The sequence below is a fragment of the Oncorhynchus mykiss genome, chromosome 25 (genome assembly GCF_057628025.1).
Source record: "Oncorhynchus mykiss isolate SJ-2025 chromosome 25, ASM5762802v1, whole genome shotgun sequence".
In the NCBI taxonomy this organism is placed as follows: domain Eukaryota; kingdom Metazoa; phylum Chordata; class Actinopteri; order Salmoniformes; family Salmonidae; genus Oncorhynchus; species Oncorhynchus mykiss.
Genome location: NC_143046.1, coordinates 24,197,599 through 24,217,007, shown reverse-complemented (window position 1 = coordinate 24,217,007; position 19,409 = coordinate 24,197,599). Strand labels below are relative to the sequence as shown.

The 19,409-nt window shown below is 43.5% G+C and overlaps 2 protein-coding genes and 1 long non-coding RNA gene across 9 annotated transcripts; 2 read left to right on the top strand and 1 right to left on the bottom strand.

Moving 5' to 3' along the window:
* Positions 1-430: 430 nt before the first annotated feature.
* On the top strand, positions 431-4,306 carry LOC110504804 (heterogeneous nuclear ribonucleoprotein A/B). Of its 3 annotated transcripts, XM_021583621.3 has the most exons (9): positions 431-599; positions 1,003-1,274; positions 1,657-1,825; positions 1,975-2,133; positions 2,238-2,369; positions 2,619-2,709; positions 2,829-3,002; positions 3,096-3,181; positions 3,620-4,306. In XM_021583621.3, exons 2-8 carry the CDS (start codon positions 1,024-1,026, stop codon positions 3,164-3,166), a joined length of 1,047 nt encoding a protein of 348 aa, XP_021439296.3. In that variant the 5' UTR covers positions 431-599; positions 1,003-1,023; the 3' UTR covers positions 3,167-3,181; positions 3,620-4,306. The 3 variants fall into 3 exon arrangements, with proteins under 3 accessions (XP_021439296.3, XP_021439297.3, XP_036825786.2); XM_021583622.3 differs by lacking the exon at positions 3,096-3,181 and having other exon boundaries at positions 469-599; XM_036969891.2 differs by lacking the exon at positions 3,096-3,181 and having other exon boundaries at positions 469-599; positions 2,829-3,030.
* A 1,987-nt stretch (positions 4,307-6,293) lies between these two features.
* On the bottom strand, positions 6,294-9,634 carry LOC110504805 (uncharacterized). Of its 4 annotated transcripts, XR_002470644.3 has the most exons (6): positions 9,320-9,634; positions 9,120-9,210; positions 8,953-9,025; positions 7,658-7,719; positions 7,441-7,518; positions 6,294-6,889 (listed from the first exon to the last, which is right to left on the bottom strand). It is a non-coding gene; the product is annotated as an uncharacterized LOC110504805 (long non-coding RNA). The 4 variants fall into 4 exon arrangements; XR_016491585.1 differs by lacking the exon at positions 8,953-9,025 and having other exon boundaries at positions 9,320-9,477; XR_016491583.1 differs by lacking the exon at positions 7,441-7,518 and having other exon boundaries at positions 6,294-7,385; positions 9,320-9,471.
* A 94-nt stretch (positions 9,635-9,728) lies between these two features.
* On the top strand, positions 9,729-19,010 carry LOC110504802 (protein FAM53C). 2 transcript variants are annotated; one of them, XM_036969889.2, is made up of 5 exons: positions 9,729-10,160; positions 14,067-14,282; positions 14,394-14,454; positions 14,579-15,393; positions 17,510-19,010. In XM_036969889.2, exons 2-5 carry the CDS (start codon positions 14,202-14,204, stop codon positions 17,744-17,746), a joined length of 1,194 nt encoding a protein of 397 aa, XP_036825784.1. In that variant the 5' UTR covers positions 9,729-10,160; positions 14,067-14,201; the 3' UTR covers positions 17,747-19,010. The 2 variants fall into 2 exon arrangements, with proteins under 2 accessions (XP_036825784.1, XP_021439294.1); XM_021583619.3 differs by having other exon boundaries at positions 14,579-15,402.
* The last annotated feature ends 399 nt before the right edge of the window (positions 19,011-19,409 follow it).

The following is a 19,409-nucleotide window of genomic DNA, read 5'->3' as shown; positions in this document are numbered from 1 at the left end:
AGGGGGGGGGGGGGGGGTGCTGATTATTCTGTCTGTAATAAAGCTGTTTTATGGGGGGGGATCATTCTGATTGTCTGGGCCTCGCACTTCAGTGGGTGGGCCTCTGCCCTCCAAGGCCCACTCATGGCTGCACCCCTGCCCAATCATGTGAAACCCATAGATCAGGGCCAAATTAATTTATTTTAATTCCCTTATTTCCGTATATGAACTGTAACTCAGAAAAAAAGTAGAAATTGTTCCGTTTATATTTTTGTTCAGTATAGTTTGAAGGCTTGTTCCTTCAAGAATAGTTAAAGGTTAAATAAAAATACATTAAAAAATAATGTACCCAGCGGAAAAGGTACTGAAAGTTCTAATGTGTAGTGGGCGTGTACACTTAAAGTGAAAATGAACTGAGGTATATAATTGGCCGTGGCCATGATTGGCAGCTTTGGGGATCAAATCAGAGGCACCCTACATGAAAGGTCGTTTTTTTTAACCGGTACTATAAAACCAACGACGGTTTGGCGTCGTATGGAAGAATCCATCTTGGAGAGCGTTCGCTGGTTGTCTTGTCACTAGGCGATTTGGAGAGATTATTTTCAATTTATTTTATTTGTGTAAGTATCGTAAATGTTTTCGTTTTTTATGTAAATGTAGTTGTACTATTTAAGTAGTAAAGCCTTAGGTCGTGCAGCCTTAGCATTACGTAACGGTGTCATACAATGGTTCATGCTTGCGGTTTATCTGTGCGATACATTTTTATTTTTTTAATAAACAGTATTTGCTGCTCTTTATTTTCAGAGGGTGTAAGAATTGTCACTTTGTTGCAACCGCATTCGACGAGTCGATTTCCGTACGTCGCTTGCATTCTGGCAACATGGCTTTCTGTAAATGTATGGGAGACAATCTTGCCAGCCAAAATGGAGGGACTGTATGCATAGCATAATGGCGAAGCATGTACAGCGAGTGGGTTACATAATAACAGGTCATTTTATAACAAAACATTGCTTCACTTTGCAGGACAAGGGATCCTAGTACAACATGTCAGACACCGAGCAACAGTTTATGGAAACATCCGAGAACGGCCATGAAGGCGAGGAGGATTTTAACGGAGCCGAGCCCGCTGATGAGACCGAAGCCCCGAATGAAGGCGAGGCAGAGACCGAAGCCTGCGTAGAAGATAAAACTGCATTAGAGGGAGAAGGCAAAGGGGAGGGAGAAGATTCACAAAATGGTGCCTCGGAGGGGGAAGGCGGACAGATCAACGCCAGCAAAGGCGAGGAGGACGCGGGGTGAGTGTAGAAATGTATTCGAAATATTGTTTTCGATCTCGACAGAGCACTTAATGGCTTGCATCGCTCCTTTGTTACGTCTGGCTTTGTTGGCGCCATGTGCAGTGCTAAGGGGGGATGGGCCTTTAGTCTCTATGGGATGGGCGAAATCAGCGTAAAAATAACACTCGCCCGTTTAAACAATCGCGTACAGTGAAAATATACACCATCTGTTAATTATAGCACAATGGTTTTTTTTCTGATTAAAATTGTTGGGCGTGCATGGTTTTGGACATGCTGTAGTAGGCCCAGCCTTCCTACAGCAGAAATAATGTTCCGTAACGCTTAGAACACTTGTGTTAATCAATCGCCATATTTAATGTGTTCATTTCTTCTTTGCTAGGAAAATGTTTGTTGGCGGACTTAGCTGGGACACAAGTAAGAAAGATCTTAAAGATTATTTCTCTAAATTCGGTGAGGTGACAGACTGCACCATAAAGATGGACCAGCAGACAGGCAGGTCAAGAGGCTTCGGCTTTATTCTCTTCAAAGAGGCAGCCGGTGTAGACAAGGTAAGAAATTACATTTCTGTCACTTGTATTTATGGGCTGCATATTTCATGCCAATGTGTTTCCATGTGAAGTTTTACAGCACTGCAACATCCCTGTAGTTATGCAACTATTTGCCCTTCATTCTCCTAGTTATTCTTCCTCTTTTCAAGGTTCTCGAGCAGAAGGAACACAGACTAGATGGGCGACAGATTGACCCCAAGAAGGCCATGGCCATGAAGAAGGAGCCTGTAAAAAAAATCTTTGTAGGTGGCCTCAACCCAGATACAGAAAAGGAAGTTATCCAGGAGTACTTTGGAACTTTTGGAGAGGTATAGTATCCACATTTCTGTTGATTTTGGTTGTGTGGTAGTACTGGCTTGGTGGTTTTGGTGCTGTGTTAACAGTAATTGTTTCATCTTCCCTTCACATGCAGATTGAGACGATTGAGCTTCCACAGGATCCAAAAACAGAAAAGAGAAGGGGCTTTGTGTTCATCACGTATAAGGATGAAACTCCTGTCAAAAAAGTGCTAGAAAAGAAATTCCATAACGTCAGTGGAAGCAAGGTGAGAATGGATCTCAGTCAAATGCACTGCAAGGCCGTGTGCACTGTCCCTTTTTGTACACGTGATTAAGGACGTACAATGTTGCCCACCCACTTTCAAATGGAGCCTTTGATTCATGTAAATGTTATTTTTCTAGTGGTTTCCTCAGGGAACATGTAACCCTCACATTGAAAATCCATGTAGTGAGTGTTGCAAAGTTTTTTTTCCTTCTGTGGCTGACTTAAGTTTTCATGTTACGATCTGTTCCAGTGTGAGATTAAAATAGCCCAGCCCAAAGAGGTGTACCAGCAGCAGCAGTATGGTGGCCGTGGTGGTGGGGGACGGGGCAGGGGTCGTGGAGGTGAGTATTAACACCAAACATCTGGTGCTGATTTAACCTGGGCAAACTGTACTTCACAGTCCTAAGAGGTTTGGGTTATATGACTGCATCTAGTCGCTGTATTGATTTGTTCTTCTCAGGTCAGGGCCAGAACTGGAACCAAGGTGGTGGTGGTGGATACAACAACTACTGGAACCAAGGCTATGGTAACCAGGGCTATGGCTACGGTGGACAGCAAGGCTATGGTGGATACGGAGGCTATGGCAACTACGACTACTCCGCTGGATACGGCTATGGGGGTGGCTACGACTACAGTAAGCGATAACCACCCGAAACACAAATGTGAGAAACTTTGTTGGTCCTTGTCGTACGGAAGACACTCAGTCTTTTTCTTTCTTGTCCTCCAGACCAGGGCAATGCAGGCTATGGGAAAACTCCAAGACGTGGAGGCCACCAGAGTAGCTACAAGCCATACTGATCACATGTAGTGCAGGTATGCATTTTTGCATCATCTATGGTGATATGACAATCTAACTGTAACCATTTGTGCCTTTGACTCCAAAATTTCTCCCATCTAGTCTGATCCCATTCAAACGTTTGTTAATGAGGGGGGGTGGTGAGGGTCTGGAAATCCTTAATAATGGACTCATTCCATGTGCCAACCATTTTAAGATGCATCCCTACAAACACTACTTGATCAATAAGGGTTGAGGTGGTGGTTGCCCCAGCATAAGCATTAGGGCCTTTCTGATGGGGTGCTGGGTATGGCAGCTAGGTGTCATGTCCCCTTTGATGTGCTCCCCCTCTGGAGCAATGTGATTGTGATGTAAAAAAAAATACTAGTTCATAAACATCATGGTGTCCATGTGTGTAATACTAAATGCCATTTGGATATGCTCAGTAACTGTAAGCACCATGTTTCTCTCTTAAGGTCTAAAGTAAATAAGAAAAAAGAAACCCATGGTCCGGCCACAGCGAACATGGGCTCTGGCTTTTCCTTTGGAGTTGGCAGAAATTTGGCCTCATGCCGCATATGTACAGATCAAGTGAGGAACTGGGGAAGCAAATGCCACTTCCACTTTTTATTTGATATTGTTTTGTGTCCATTTCCAGAGATGGAAGTGTTATTTTTACTGTACTTTTTGGTACCTTTTTGAATAATGTATTGTATGGTGGTATTTTACATGTCTGCTGGACTTACCAACAAACAGGAGCAGAGCTTTCGTAAGCTTTTCAAATAAACTTTTGTTGGTGTTTCTAGATTTGTAGTTTTTTTTTTTTTTCTCATGCTGAGTGTTTGATGCGAGTTGCATGGCTTCAGATGTGGGGTGAGGCGACGGGATTAAACTAATCTAAGGTTTCATTGTAAGCTTGTCTAGTGAATGTTTGCAGTTGGCTAGTAGACGATGACAACCAGCATTTGTTTTTTTTGGCTTTTAAGGAGTCTTTCCCCCCTCCCATATTGTCTGCATTTTTAAAGTGGCTACTAGTGTTACAAACAATACAATCCAACCGAGCGCAAGCCTGTTAATGTAAGAGGGCCTTCCCTCTCTCACTGGAAACTCATTCCTCTAGTGTCTTGGGCAAATTGGTAGAAATAAACTTTTGGTTTATATTACACGTGGATCCTTTTGTTGTTATTCATAAACCTAATGTTAACTGATTTGTACTGTTAAATGGCTTCTTGGTTAAGGTTAAAATCGCTCTGTACGGATGCCTCTTTGGGATGCGGTGGCAGATACTTCGCTGGCAGAGGGAATCGGTCAATGGGGTGAAAGCCGTTCTACGTACATGTCGATTAACTTTCGGAGCTAGCGGATCTTACCCCGCTATGGATCTGAAGTGTAACTACAGTATTTGCTATGGTTCTAGGTGGATAAGGTGATAACAGTAGTCCTCTGGTAAGTGCACTCCTACCCCACTTATGCTTGTCATTAATAGTCCTTTGATACTTGTGTATAAAGTCACTGTTGCCATGCAATGTTGCAATTATCAAGATCTGCTGGAAGTGTCTTCTCTTCAGTCTGCCTGGGCCAGTGTCCATTCCAAGTTGATGTCCATGATCTCTTTCCTACTGTATCAGTAGTACTTCATTGAGTTCTTAGTACTTCGTTTTTCTGTAGTTACCATGTGGTGGGGGCAGAGTCTATTTTCACAGAAGTATAAATGTGAGCATCACAAGGTATTTTAAATGTTTTCATTTCATAGCAAAAGTCCATGGTGTTTTAGTAGAGAAATGCATTGCTCTGTTTCTGTCCTTCGTGCAGAACCAAAAGCGTGCAGTAATTCCACTTGTTAGCTCTAGAGGTGAAATCATTTACCTTTGTAGCCTTAATTGTGGTATGGATCCATGAGATGGGCTTTTATGTCTGCAGTCTGTCTTCCTCCAAGATGGCTCCAGGTCTGGTGCTCTGCTTTATGAAATGGTTATCTGGGATCCATGGGATGTCCCACAGATGCTGAATAGCAAGGACCTTTATGAAATCCAAATGTCTGAAATGCACTTTAACAGTTCATCTACTAGAGTACTTGACACTATCCACACCGCTACCTGACTGTGACCAAATCTTACTGTCTGATGCAATTAAATATTTCTACAGGGTTGTACAAACCTTAGCCGTCTCCATTGTCCAGTTTTTGATGTCTGGGGGATACATTTGTCAACAGGTTCTGCTGTACCTGCTTTGCTGGTGTTGCATAAGTGTCATTGGCCTGGTCCAACCCCTATTCCCATCTATTGTGTTGGCAGATAAAGGTATCAGTTTCCTTCAATTCTGAGGACACTGCAGTAGGTTAGGGGGACTAAGATTAGCTGTGGGGCATTCCGATCACCTGTGAGTAATAAACTGATGTGAGTGTCCTGTACTATGCTTCATTCAAGGCTGCAGGGTTTGTGTTCCAATCGCCCATGAGAATGGGGTGTATCCTGTATGCCACCAGCTCTGCGTCCTCCACACTGAAGCACATGGGAGGCTTAAACTTGACTGTTCTCCCAGGGGCTTTTTGTGCTGACCCAGATATGCTCTTTCAGTCGAACAGGAAAGGATATTTCTGCTTGCACTTTTTAAAAATTTAAAGGTAATGTTAAGATTTATTTGAAAAAGCTTAAGCCCACAATCGGCCCATTAGCTCTGACCATCTCCATGCCCACAAAACCACTATTCGGCCAGTATCTCAGAATGCAAGGTTGGCTGCATGGTCTTATGTAGGTAGTCAATGGTTACTATAGAGACCATGGGTGCGTTCCCCTGCTCAGACGTTGCATGCATCAACCAATGGTTGCGTGCGAAGTCTTCGACTGCCTTTTAACGCCAGATTGCTATAATGTGGTTGGCTGATGTAAAATACCTATCCAGGTGTTGTAAGATCTGGCATGCGTCAGCAGTGCCTGGGCCAAGGAACACAGTCATTACCTAAACACAATTCCAGCCATAGTTCTCCTGCCGGATGTCTCCAATGATTGGATGTTAGGTCTGTAGCTGCATCAGCAGGTCCAATAGGTGTCCTCCAACTTGTGAGGAGTTCCCACTCAGGTCCTCAATCACGGCCACTGACGCTGGGTTTCTGCCAAACTGCTTTCACATGATTAGGGATGAGACTCCTAATTTGAGTTGCACATATCAGGGTTTATTGGTTGTGTACACAGATGCAGTGCAGTAAACAAATGTACAACATTAACTTTTGTGCACTACACCTTATTTTCTAAGAATATATATAAAGGCTCCCGAGTGGTGCAGTGGTCTAAGACACTGCATCTCAGTGCTAGAGGCGTCACTACAGACCCTGGTTAGATTCCAGTGTGTATCACAACCGGCTGTGATTGGGAGTTCAATAGGGCGGCGCACAATTGGCCCAGGGTCGTTAGGGTTTGGCCAGGGTAGGTCATCATTGTAAATAAGAATTTGTTCTTAACTGACTTGCCAAGTTAAATTAAGGTAACATTTTTTAAATGGGTAGTAACAGCAACTACTAGTCTCTCACTGTGTGAAAGTACTCTACTTTGTTGGCTGTGAAGGCCCCAGCTATCTCCACTATGGTTACCATACATGCCAGGGGATGCCCGTTACCCATCACCTTGGTCATTATGTCAGGGCAGAAGTCATCACCCTGAAGCTGGAACGCCCAAAAGTGACTCCCCACACGCCCAAAACCTGTCTTCACCTCGTCTGCCACAAACACTCCCCTTGCAGAGCACACGTATCTGTAGAGAGATACCAACAGAGCAAAGCTTTTATTATGCACAATGACCTTGATCCTAACTCGTGAGGATTTGGCTGTTGGACCTAGTCTTCGCTGATGAGAGAATGGTACAGTATAATAGTACACTGATATCGTATGCTCCGAGGCAGTACCTACTCTGGTACTTTGGTTGAGTATAGGTTGGGCAAGAAGATGACTGGGCAACGGCTTAATGAAAAACGGTGGAACCTGTGGTTCATGTCCATATTGAGAGAGTATACTCATAGATTTAGACCACAACTAATAAGCATTGTTACACTGTTACTACACTATCAGCATTACACACTGCTCTGTGTCCAAATGTAGACTTCTGTTCTCCTCGTCCACGCACTACTGTATTTGCTGTAGCTTGCGACCTTGTTGGTGCACCTGGTCTATCACGTCCTCCACAGTATCTGCATATGTCTGGGCTGGGTTGGTCGTCTCTACACACCTCTACAGGTGTCTGCTACAGGGGCCTGTAAGAATGAAGTGGAGTGTAATGCCAGTATCTGCTTTTTATAGCACACTCACCAAAGAATAGACGCATGCAGCACGTATCCTCTTGCACACCATGTAAAGCCACTCTTTCTGTTCTGTCAGTTTCCAGAACTTGTATGGACATATCGATAAGTGAATTCAGGTGCCCATGATATAGAGGATAGGGAAAAAGAGGGAATCTATTGAGACATGCATTTGAAAAGGTAGCAGAACAGTATGTGTTGAAAGTGTGATATTTGAGAAACCTTACTGGTCAAACACAATGTCTTCATGTTGGGTTCCAAGTGTAATGCTAGATCATTGGCCTCTGAACTGTTGGAGACATATACACACACAGGCAAGAAAAAGTGTGTGAACCCTTTGGAATTACCTGGATGTCTGCATAACTCTGGATGTCTCCAGACTCTGTCACGTCTGTCACGTGCTCAGTGTGAACCTGCTTTCATCTGTGAAGAGCACAGGGCACCAGTGGCGAATTTGCCAATATTGGTGTTCTCTGGCAAATGCCAAACGCCCTGCACGGTGTTGGGCTGTAAGCACAACCCCCACCTGTGGACGTCGGGCCCTCATACCACCCTCATGGAGTCTGTTTCTGACCGTTTGAGCAGACACATGCACATTTGTGGCCTGCTGGAAGTCATTTTGCAGGGCTCTAGCAGTGCTCCTCCTGCTCCTCCTTGCACAAAGGTGGAGGTAGCGGTCCTGCTGCTGGGTTGTTGCCCTCCTACGGCCTCCTCCATGTCTCCTGATGTACTGGCCTGTCTCCTGGTAGCGCCTCCATGCTCTGGACACTACGCTGACAGACACAGCAAACCTTCTTGCCACAGCTCACATTGATGTGTCATCCTGGATGAGCTGCACTACCTGAGCCACTTGTGTGGGTTGTAGACTCCGTCTCATGCTACCACTAGAGTGAAAGCACCGCCAGCATTCAAAAGTGACCAAAACATCAGCCAGGAAGCATAGGAACTGAGAAGTGGTCTGTGGTCACCACCTGCAGAACCACTGCTTTATTGGGGGTGTCTTGCTAATTGCCTATAATTTCCACCTGTTGTCTATTCCATTTGCACAACAGCATGTAAAATGTATTGTCAATCAGTGTTGCTTCCTAAGTGGACAGTTTGATTTCACAGAAGTGTGATTGACTTGGAGTTACATTGTGTTGTTTAAGTGTTCCCTTTATTTTTTTGAGCAGTATATATATATATATATATATATATATATATATATATATATATATATATATATTACATTATTCTTCCTATATCTTATAAACCAATATATATTACATTATTGTTCCTCTATCTTATGCAGATGTCATTGGGGTTATGTTGCAGGAGGACTTCAGGTTGTGGCCTTATCCTGAGTTAACAAAATAGAAGACACACAGCTTTTCGGGCAGAGTGGCAGGCATTCTGTACTATAATGTCGTGCAGGAAGCGTGAAGCGTGAATTGGCTTTCAGATGCTCCATCTGCACCGTGGCTGCTTGCGCGATGCTGGGATGACAGTTACTCCACTATATGTGCAACAACGATCCACTTACCACTAGGAGGCACTGTTGTGTTGATTATGTTGTACTGTTATGTTCAAAGGGCTTTGGATCGTGTCCTTTGCCGCTGTGTCACAAAATACATCGAATACAACAGAATACTTATCAAATATGCCAATAAGATGCCTTAAAGGAAAGTCACCGATAGATTTGTCTCTTACCGTGCTGAACGTTGCTGATACAGTCCAAATACTAATTGCCATTCACTTCATACAAATACTGTCCTCTGAATCTAAGAATCTGCAAGACTACCTAGGAAAGACATAATGCACCCAATTTACATTTCAATATATTCATACTACAGTGGCCCTGGTTTACAAGCGTCAAGGGTTGATCTTCTTCAAGTCATGCAGTTACATACCCAATCAGTTTATTTTGCGTTGCAAGAGGCTCTTCTTTACTGAATGTTTTCGAAGCCACTCTCCACTGCTTTTCGCTTACTTTATACTACTAAGTTAAATGGAACTACAGACTCGAGTTGTGTTTTCCGCTATTGGCATTACGGACATGTGTATTTTCAACTACGCATGCGTCAGTCTGTTTGTAGCCATTGCTTATGGAGTATTTTCAAGAAACGAAGTGTCTGTCTTTTGGTATAAGGGGAATCTAGCATTTTAGTTATTTCCCATGCAAAAACTGGAATAATGCTATTCTTATCATGGTTCATAGCGCACTTATCATCACAACAACAACAAAAATCTTCCAAACTACACTACCCAGAGTTCAAAACATGTTTTTTGTAGAGCTGGGATCTCCCGGGCACACGCTGTAGCATTGGTAGAATACATGTTGCTGGCATATTATCTCTGAAAAATGCATGTACTCAATGTTTTGATCTTAATTTTAATCTTACATTTTTGTCTTGTTTTCCAGAACATCGCCCTCGCCTCCCGGAGGGTTATACTAAATATATATATATGTGGTTATACGCTAGGTACTTTCAGCAGGATGTTAGTTTTTCATATTCAATCATCAAAAGCAGAACGTTTCTCAAGTTGAAGATGTAAGTTTATTTTTTGGAGAAGATATAGAGTTAATTCATAGATGGATTGTAATACAAAATATTTAGTGTAATAAAAATACACGCGTTTAGACGTTTCAACCACCCCTTTTTAATGGTTTCTTCCCATGGCTATATATTCGGTGCAATGCCATATTCTATCCGGTGCTGCTTTCGGTTGCTAAGGAGACGCGGTGGGCAGGTAAATTCGTCTTCATCATCGAGCTCTGGGTTTGCTGTCAATAATTAACATTATTATATTGTTAGGAAAATGGCTTCAGGTACTTTGACAATTAAATAAGTAAGCATGATAACATAGATAAAAAGCTAGCAAACAGCTGAATGATAAGATGTATCCCATCTAGACATAAACCCTTATGTCAGAATTGACCAGAATTTACTATTCGTAGCAGGTTAGGATAATTAATCGTAACAGGTTTGGAGATTTGGGCTAAACTTAGGTAAAGGCTTAGGGTTAACTAAAGTAAACATTTGACAAACTGTTACACATCTAGCAGTAACCGTGAAGGACGGTCACTTCCACGGGCTGCTGCTTGTTCATGCTAGCTAGAGTTAGCTTGCTAGCTTAGCTACTGTTACCTGGACAGCTAGCTAGACATGCTTGTGGAGATCCCAGTGACTGTATATGAAAGGTGATACAACAATGTGTAAGCCAACACGGACAGCCTAGTTAGCTAACGTTAGTTTGCCACAGCTTGCAACCTGTGACGTTAATCATTGTCAGATGCCTTTTGCAGCAAGCATTCGCTGCTAGCGATGTATTTGGGTTAATGATGACCAATTTAGCTAGTTTTACAAGCAACTTCCAAACAAATTAGTTATCTCCCCATATTGCTACTAACTATTTATAGCAAGCAACAATCCAATGTCATCACATTTGTTGTAGGTTTGGCTTGCCTAGTAGCCAGCTGATATTTACATTAGTAACCAACGTTAACAATCTAGCTAGATCAGAATATTGAGGATTGAGCTAACGTTACTGGAAGTCTCCGGCTAGTCGGTTTACCAAGCACTCTTATTTTTTTTATTTGAGACTTTCTTTGCTTTGATAACATCCCAAAATAGTTGCCTGCTAGCTGGGTTGCCAGAACCTGATAATGTATTTTGAAACAGTAACGTTATATTAGTTAACTAAACTCAAGGTTAGTCAGTGAGTGGCACACGTGCCATTTAACCCGAACTTAATATATCAATTAAATGTCCACGCACGTTTTAGTCATTGGCATTTCTAACTGCTTGGTAGGTTTGAAATCTAATGTTTATTTGTGATGGTTCACACACAAACTAAGTCAAAGTTCTGTGAGATGGCTAGTCCATATTTAGTGCTACCCACAATATAATGCTCTTGCCACATAGCCCTAAGCACTTAAAGCAACAGTAGCTCCCCATAGTGCCCAAAACCAGGAAGAGACCTTGCCCGTAGTCATCTACACTGAAATCAAAATCTAAACTGCAACATTTAGTGTTGGTTTCATGAGCTGAAATAAATTAGCCCTGCATTTTTTCATATGAACAAAGGACATAATTTTTCTCCAATTTTGTGCACAAATCCCTGGGCATTTCTCCTTTTGCCAAGATGATCATCTACCTGACAGGTGCCATATCAAGAAGCTGATTTAAACAACATGATAAATACACAAGTTTACCTTGTACTGGGGAAAATAGAAGGCCACTTTAAAATGTGCAGTTTTGTTACACCACACAATGCCATGGATGTCTCAAGTTGAGGGAGTGGGCAATTGGCATGCTGATGGCGCTGACTGACATGGCAGCTCTGCTTCTAGCTCCTAAGCAACTTTGCTTGTTAGATACTACTGCACTGTTGGCGCTAGTAACACAAGCATTTCGCTACACCCACAATAACATCTGCTAAATATGTGTATGTGACCAATAACATTTGCTTTTGACTGCAGGAATTTCCAGAGTTCTTGCCCGATTAATATTTATATATATTTTCTCAGATTGTCTGTTAGACTTTATGTAGTATGTGTGTGTATATAGTCAGGATAAGAGACTATTATAAACAGGACATACATGCTTGACAATACATTATGCATCATAATGAATTTCTGCTATGCCACAATAAACATCAATAAGAGTTGGATGAAACAAAGTTAAACAAATGCCTATATGCGGTAGTTGACAAATCGTGACAATGTAATTATTATTAAGACAATTCCAACTTGTGATATAATACAATGTAACTCCAAGTTTTCCTTGCCAGAGATTAACGTTAATTTCTTTATCATAAGCAGCTTCTGTCATTTTAGAGAATTTGGCAGTACGTCCAACCGGCCTTGTGTATGGCGTTGTGCGGGGGCGAGCTGTTTTCTGATGTGAACAGAGTGCCCCGTGGTGGTGGGGTTATGGTATGGGCAGGCATAAGCTATGGACGAAGAACGCAATTACACTTTATTGATGGCTATTTGAATACACAGAGATACCGAGACATGATCTTGAGGCCCATTGCTGTGTGTGCCATTCATCCGGCTCCTTCACCTCATGTTTCAGCATGATAATGCACAGCCCCATGTCGCAAAGATCTGTACATAATTCCCTGAAGCTGAAAATGTCCATCTTCTTCCATGGCCTGCATACTCACCAGACATGTCACCTGTTGAGCATATTTGGTATGCTCTGGATTGACATGTATGACCGCATGTTCCAGTTCCTGCCAATATCCAGCAATGTCGCACAGCCATCGAAGAGGAGTGGGACCGCATTCCACAGACCACAATCAACAGCCTGATCAAATCTATGTGCTGCATGAGGCAAATGGTGGTCACATGCGATACTGACTGGTTTTCTGATCCACGCACCTAATATTTTGTTGTTCTGACCAATAGATGCCAATCTGTATTCCCAGTTGTGAAATCCACAGATTAGGGCATCATTTATTAATTTAATTTGACATATTTCCTAATATGAACGGACTCAGTAAAATCTTAGAAATGATGATTGCATGTTGCGTTTTTTAAATTTTGTTCAGTATACATTGAGATGACTACATGGGAAAACAGAAGCTGTTTATCAAGTGCTAGTTTTATAGATGCCCTTTGGTTTTGGTTTCATTGTGAATTTGATTTACAGAACAGTTCAAAGGTTGGAATGACTAGTCAAGCATGTTGTATCTGAACTTATTTGGTGTTGGACTGTATAGGCCTTACCTGAGTCAGTTTGTCCCCGTAGGGTGTGTCTCTAGTTCCAATTACTGTTACATCTGTTTAAAAGCTGACCGACTCTGGTATTTGTGTGCAAAAAAAAATGCATGGTGTGGAATGTATCAGTGAACTCCATGAACTGGCACCTTGTTTAACTCTGGTGCTGTGCTCCTTGTTTGCATATTGTTTGTTCTTTGTTCTGGTCATTTTAAGCTTCTTCTATTCCTGTTGTCCACTTTCTCTTCCCCCTTTTGTGTCTCTCACAGTGCAGGCATAATGTGCCTTTGGCCCCACTCCCTCTCCATTTCCCACACTTCCTCCCCCTCTTTTCCACATTCTCCCTCCCCATTTCATTCTCCTCATAGCACTCTACAGTGGCACACTTATCACTCATTGTTGAAATGGACACGGTGAACTATAATGTAGGCTATTCCCCAAAAACTTTTGTCTGTTTGAATAACTTCCATCTCTGAGGCAGCTAGACGGTTGGCTAGTCAGTTTCCTAGCCTGTGATATTGCCCAGCTCTGTTATCTGTGAGGTCTGCAGAACACACTCGTTAGGCGTTCACGCAAACTCCTTCTTGGGGTTTTCTCATCTCACCAAAACTGTGTAAACATAGCTGCGTGTTTTTACAGTGACCTGTGCCGATGAGTTTCGCAACCTCATTATTTGACATCTTTTAAGTGGATTTAAGTAATGCCACAATGATTCATATTAGGTTTAAACACACTTTCCTGTAAGGACCCAAAGCACAGCTGAGAGATTAGAAGATGGACAATAAATTGGGAAATCCTTTGACTTGTTTTTCTGGGGAAATTGACTCATGCTCCAAGTAATTCTGTATATGATGCTATGATTTTCCTGGTAAAATGAGTCATGTGAACAAGTGTTTACTGCTCATTATTAAATGCTGTCCTTTCTTCAGTTGAGGTGAACATAATGATAGTTTCTCAGTGAGATTGGAAGGGTCTGTCTGGCCGGTTGAGGTGCGGAGGGGACGCCACATACCTCGCCAGGAGTCTGACGGCCTGGCAAACACCCCCTTCCTCCGCGAGCCACCATGGTGACGCTCATCACAGAGCAACTCCGCAAACAGAATCTGGAGGAGCCCCCTTACCACAGGGCTTTCTCTCTCAACGTGGTGAGCATGCCATGTGACACAGGTTGTTGTATAGCACTTCTTCCATAAGGAATTACCTTTGCCATAATGGTTGCCTTAGTCATTTTAAATCCCCTCTTTGCTGTGTTTCAGTCATTGCCTGAAGTGGGTTCCAGCCCCACTGTGTGTTGGCGCGGGTGTGGGTTGACTCCAGGTAAGGATCCATTTAATTCCGGAAGGTTTTTTTAATTAAAGGGCCTCATTCAAAGATCAGGTTAAATCATTAACTGGGGGAAGGGCCTCCCTTGATTCCCATCTTTGGTTTATTTCACTTTCAGAGAGCAGTTGGTCTATGTTCCCATCCTCCAAGACCCACCTGCAGGATGCCTCTGTCCTATCCTCCCTGGACCCACTGGGAACACCTTTCCCTCTCCCCAGCACCTCTGTGACAGACCTGTCCCTGCAGAGCTCTCCTCCGCCGCCGCCTCCTCCCAAACGCCACTGTCGCTCCCTGTCTGTCCCTGAGGACCTGTCCCACTGCCGCAGCCCCTGGCGCCCCGGCGCCTCCAAGATCTGGACCCCAGTCAAGCGCCGCTGCCACAGTGGAGGGGGTGTGGCCTGCATGGGCGTTGGCTCCTTGGTTGGTTCCATACCCCTCCGAGGCCCCAGCTCCTCCCTCACCTCCTCCCTACACTCCTCCTCCAGCCCCACTTTCTTTAGCCTGGCCATGTCCCCTGACTCCCCTCTCCCCTGGGGCTGTCCCTGGGACCATAATGATCTGCCCAGGGGAGGCTGCACTGGCTTCTTCCCCGCCCCCTCCTCCTGCTCCTCCTCCCCCGCCTCGCTGGGTTCCTGTCGGCCCTTGCTGCAACGCTGCTTCTCTCTGTCCCCTGTGCACGTTCTGCCTCCCCAGCCCTCCCCCTCTCCTGCTCCCGGGCTAGTCCCACGCTACCCTTCGATGGAGCCCCCGGCCCCCTCTCCCTCCTCAGCCTGCAGTTCCCCGTCATCCTCGAGGCGCGACCTACCCCCCTGTCTCCCACGCTGCCACTCTCAGCCCTGTGACATGCGTAAGCCCGGCCTGAAGAGACGCCATGATGCGGACACCCTGCCCTACTACGTCAGGCCTGGCCTGGACTTCAGCAAGATGACTCCGGTGAGCTTGGTGAGATGTACAACCGTTGTAAGGCCTATTCAGAAATGCAGTGGATCCAAAACAACACAAAATGCATAACTTTGGTAGAAACTGCTCATAGTTGTCCTTGAGGTGGAACTTTTGTCATTTGCTTGAGAGTAGCAGGGGGCCTAAAGCAACCCTCTATCTCTCAGCTCTCCTGCTTCTCTCCCCACAGACCAGAGTTTGTGGGGAACTTGGGCTCATTAGCTAGGAGAAGTGGGGCCACTGGTTCTCTGACTCCCCCTCCTCCACCTCATGAGCCAGAACTACTGCATTCACATTCCTGTCCCAGCCAGACCGGACCAGTCTGGATTTGGGTTCAGGGTGCGGCATTGTTGGTACTGTGCTGCCTGGCCATGGAACCTCATTGCCCTGACCAGCCGTGTGTGTATTTTTGGGCTGACCCTTGCATTCCTGTGTGTCCAATCGTTGATATATGCCTGATCTCGTCCACCAGCCGGCTCTGTCGAACCGTCTGGTTTCAACAGCGCCACAGAAAGGGACTTGAATGAAGTCTATGGCAGGCGTGGACCAAACAACCCATTTGCATGAGCTAAAGTCTCAGTCCACCATCTAGCGTGACCCTTTAGAACCTCCCCTTACATAGTGGACTTCGTGATTTAAACAAAGTGAGTTTGTAAAAATCTGAAAGTACACATCTTAGAAGTAGTTTTCGTATATAAACTTTATATACCTGAATTCTGAATCAATTGGCCTTTGCAAAAATATGGTCAATGTGATGGAACATTTTCTTTTGATTTGGGGATTTTCTACATTTTTCAGTCCCATCTCTAATACAGCTGTAGCAGGGTCCTTCCCTCACCTGACTTTATTTGAAGCCACGCTCCTTCCAAGTCCCACTCTGTTGCAGTGTTACCACTTTCTCTATATGCGGTAGCAATTGAGCCTGGGGGACGAGATTAATGTGTCAATGCCCAACGTCTTGCCATTATGGACATCCACCACCCCAGCCATGTATATTTAACCACTGCTCTGGGGAGTGATGTCATCACTTTTTCTCACTGGTGTATTATTTTTCTCTTTTTTTTTCTTCTCATTCCTGGTTGGTTTGTTTGGCCTTCTGGGGGTGTGACTAGAGCTGCTGCTGGGTCTGCAGCCAGCTGGTGGTGTCTCCTTGTGTCATGTTTTAAGATGGTGGGTTGTGGTTCATGAAATGGTTGCCTTTTCTAGTGTAACAAAACCAAGGGAGAGCTCAGTTGGCTCTGACTGGGGTCTCGGGAGCAGGATGAATGGGGAGGGGGGCTCGTGGTCAGTGCATGTACAGATACATTTATGTATACTTTGCATAGACCAGTCTCATTTGAAAGGTGTACATTCTCACCAGGGCTTGACAATAAAACAAATCATTTTAAAAAATTCCCTTTGGACAAGTAGGACTTTTCTTTAAAATTCTGTAACACCATTTTTACATTAATTGATGCAAGGAACCACTTTACAAAATCAAACAAAGTCTACGGTTCAGAACCGACCAACCAAGGCACGTTTTAAAAAGGCGACGAGGCTGGTGTAACTTTTCTCCATTGTATTATAAGATCAACAATGCGCACATGGTTGTAGGCTTTCTGTCAATGTTTCAAAATGCAATTAGCAGGAAAACAGTTCTCAAAAGCACATTGCATGCATAAACAGGTTTCATGTGACGGTACTGAAAATAATCATTCGGAATTAAGGGGAGCTCAAAATATGCATTAACTAGCATAGGTTACTAATATGGCTAGGATTATGCCTTTGGCTGCTGGACAATAAAATGTTGCTTTGAAAACCAAAATAATTTGGAGGACAAGCATTACAACTCATGGTGTTTTGAATAACTACAAACATACTAGAAGCTTTTGGCATGTTCCTTAATTAGTAAGGCTCAATATTACCATTATTGTATTGCTAGAGCAACTTTGACAAGTTCACAATTTAGAGCGTATGGCTAGTTGAGTTGCAGAAAGCCCTCCTGAAATGCCTGCACACATCTGCCTTCATGGGTGTTAGCCTATTAGATTCAGCTGAAGCTGAGTTGTGTGGATCAAGTTGTTTTTCTAGGAAATGCTGAAGATACTAAATATTTCTGTTCTGTGTGTAGATTCGTAGTGGGGAGCCCCTGGTGTGTGGAGCGGCTGTCTACATGGGGCTAGAGCCTGTTCCAGGGGACTTCAGAGGAGCCTTCTCCCCTGCAGACCTGGGAAGAACCAGCATTGGACCATTGAGTGAAAGTGAGGAAGAGGAGAACATAAATATGGGTGCGCAAGAGGCCGGGCAGCAGAGTGTGTTTGAGAGAGACTGCACAGAACTGGACTTGAACCTTATTGAGGAGAATTGAAAGTTTCTTGGTGCTCCGTGTGTGATTGACAGCATTCATCGTCATATTCACGTTACACCCCCACCCCGGCCGAGCCCACGGGACCCTGCTGCCTTCAAAGGGGCCACATTAGGGGCCCTTCATATCACTGGCTGACTATAGATTAATAAGGCTCAATTTTACCATTAGTGTAATGCTAGAGCAACTTTGACAAGCTCACGATATTCAGCATTTCAGGACAATGATGTTCTGCCTGTCCATACTCTGTGGGTAAATGTGTCTACCCAGAAACACAATGGAGATGGCTAAGACATGATGATTTCTGAAGGTCATACTGTAATAGCCGCTTTTTAATAATCCGGGTAGTAACGCGCTACCACTACTATAATTATAAAAATTATGCAGTTTGCTTGCGATGGACACTCCTGTTGGCAGGATACATTCCTGAACGGATGGCCAGTTGAGTTGCCAAAGGCCCCTTGAAAAGCCTTCACACATCGGCTTTCATGGGTGTAGGCCGAACGCTGTGAAGTGTTTGATTTGGCCCAGTGGAATACCCACACACCTGTAAAGGGAATCTAGGAGGGACCCATGTGCTTTCCTCATAGCTGGCAAATGTATATTTTGCTGCTTCTGTTTCCCTTACTACTTAGACAATGCATTCATTTGTTTTCCACAATTGGCTGAATTAAATATTGTACATTTAATCATGTACAAAGCAGGTGTTTCTGCTTGAATGGTTTTTGTTCATAACATCCAGATGTTTTCTTCTTGGTCTCCCATAGAAATGGAACCTTTAGTCTGTCCATTCTGATTCAGTTCCCCACTAATGAACAGATTACACTTGCACTGTAATAGGATTTGAGTAATTGACTCAACGCTGCAGTTGGTTCCTTTAGGGCACAATGTAATGTACAGTGGTCACCTGTGGAAACCATTTTGTGTGAGTGGATGACTGTTTAGACGGGTAGCTCAATTCTGAGTTTTTTTTTATTTATTTTTTTATATATATATTTTTTTTTTTTTTTTTTGACCAATCAGATGTTTTCACGGCAATCTTTTTCAGAGCTGATTTGATTGGTCAAAATACCAATTAGTGAAGAAAAAAAATATCAATTTGGCTGCCTGTCCAAACGCAGCATTAGTGTGTGAGAAGGAACCAGTAGAGATCCAGAGGATTGGTGGCCTTTCGAGAGATTATTTTTATTGTATCCTTTCAGATGGAAATGTCTATTTACATTTTGTGTACAAATAAAGTTTATTAGAGAATAATTTTGCAAAAAAATCTACTTGTTTTGGTTTCTTTCAATCAGCAATGTTTTTGCATATTTCTAGGTGTCAAATAGGATCACCTAGGAAGACCGGTTTCTTTATGTAGCATGTTTGATTCCAAGATTGACAACATCCACCTGAGAATGGTGCCTTAGTCTAGTAGTCTAGCCTCAAGTAAATTCTTGAAGCATACAGAGCATAGGGCACATTGACTATAGTGACATCTGGTGGTCACTCAGTTATCTAAACGTTCTAAAGATTGTTTCTCAATGATCTGTCCAGAGGTATTTTATTCGAGTAAGACCTGTGGCGGGGCATGTTTGTTTGAAAGGAAAAATATAAACAATATGATACATTGCTCTATATTCATTAACTTAGGGCAGTGACCCTGTTAAAAACAATTTCCTCTGCA

What these genes read in the sequence shown, in the direction of transcription:
- LOC110504804 (XM_021583621.3), top strand. Translation starts at nt 1,024, where the DNA reads ATGTCAGACACCGAGCAACAGTTTATGGAAACATCCGAGAACGGCCAT. An exon ending in ATAACGTCAGTGGAAGCAAG is followed by an intron (nt 2,370 to 2,618) that starts GTGAGAATGGAT and finishes GATCTGTTCCAG; the next exon opens with TGTGAGATTAAAATAGCCCA. An exon ending in ACGGGGCAGGGGTCGTGGAG is followed by an intron (nt 2,710 to 2,828) that starts GTGAGTATTAAC and finishes TGTTCTTCTCAG; the next exon opens with GTCAGGGCCAGAACTGGAAC.
- LOC110504802 (XM_021583619.3), top strand. Translation starts at nt 14,202, where the DNA reads ATGGTGACGCTCATCACAGAGCAACTCCGCAAACAGAATCTGGAGGAG. An exon ending in GGGCTTTCTCTCTCAACGTG is followed by an intron (nt 14,283 to 14,393) that starts GTGAGCATGCCA and finishes GCTGTGTTTCAG; the next exon opens with TCATTGCCTGAAGTGGGTTC. An exon ending in CGGGTGTGGGTTGACTCCAG is followed by an intron (nt 14,455 to 14,578) that starts GTAAGGATCCAT and finishes TTTCACTTTCAG; the next exon opens with AGAGCAGTTGGTCTATGTTC.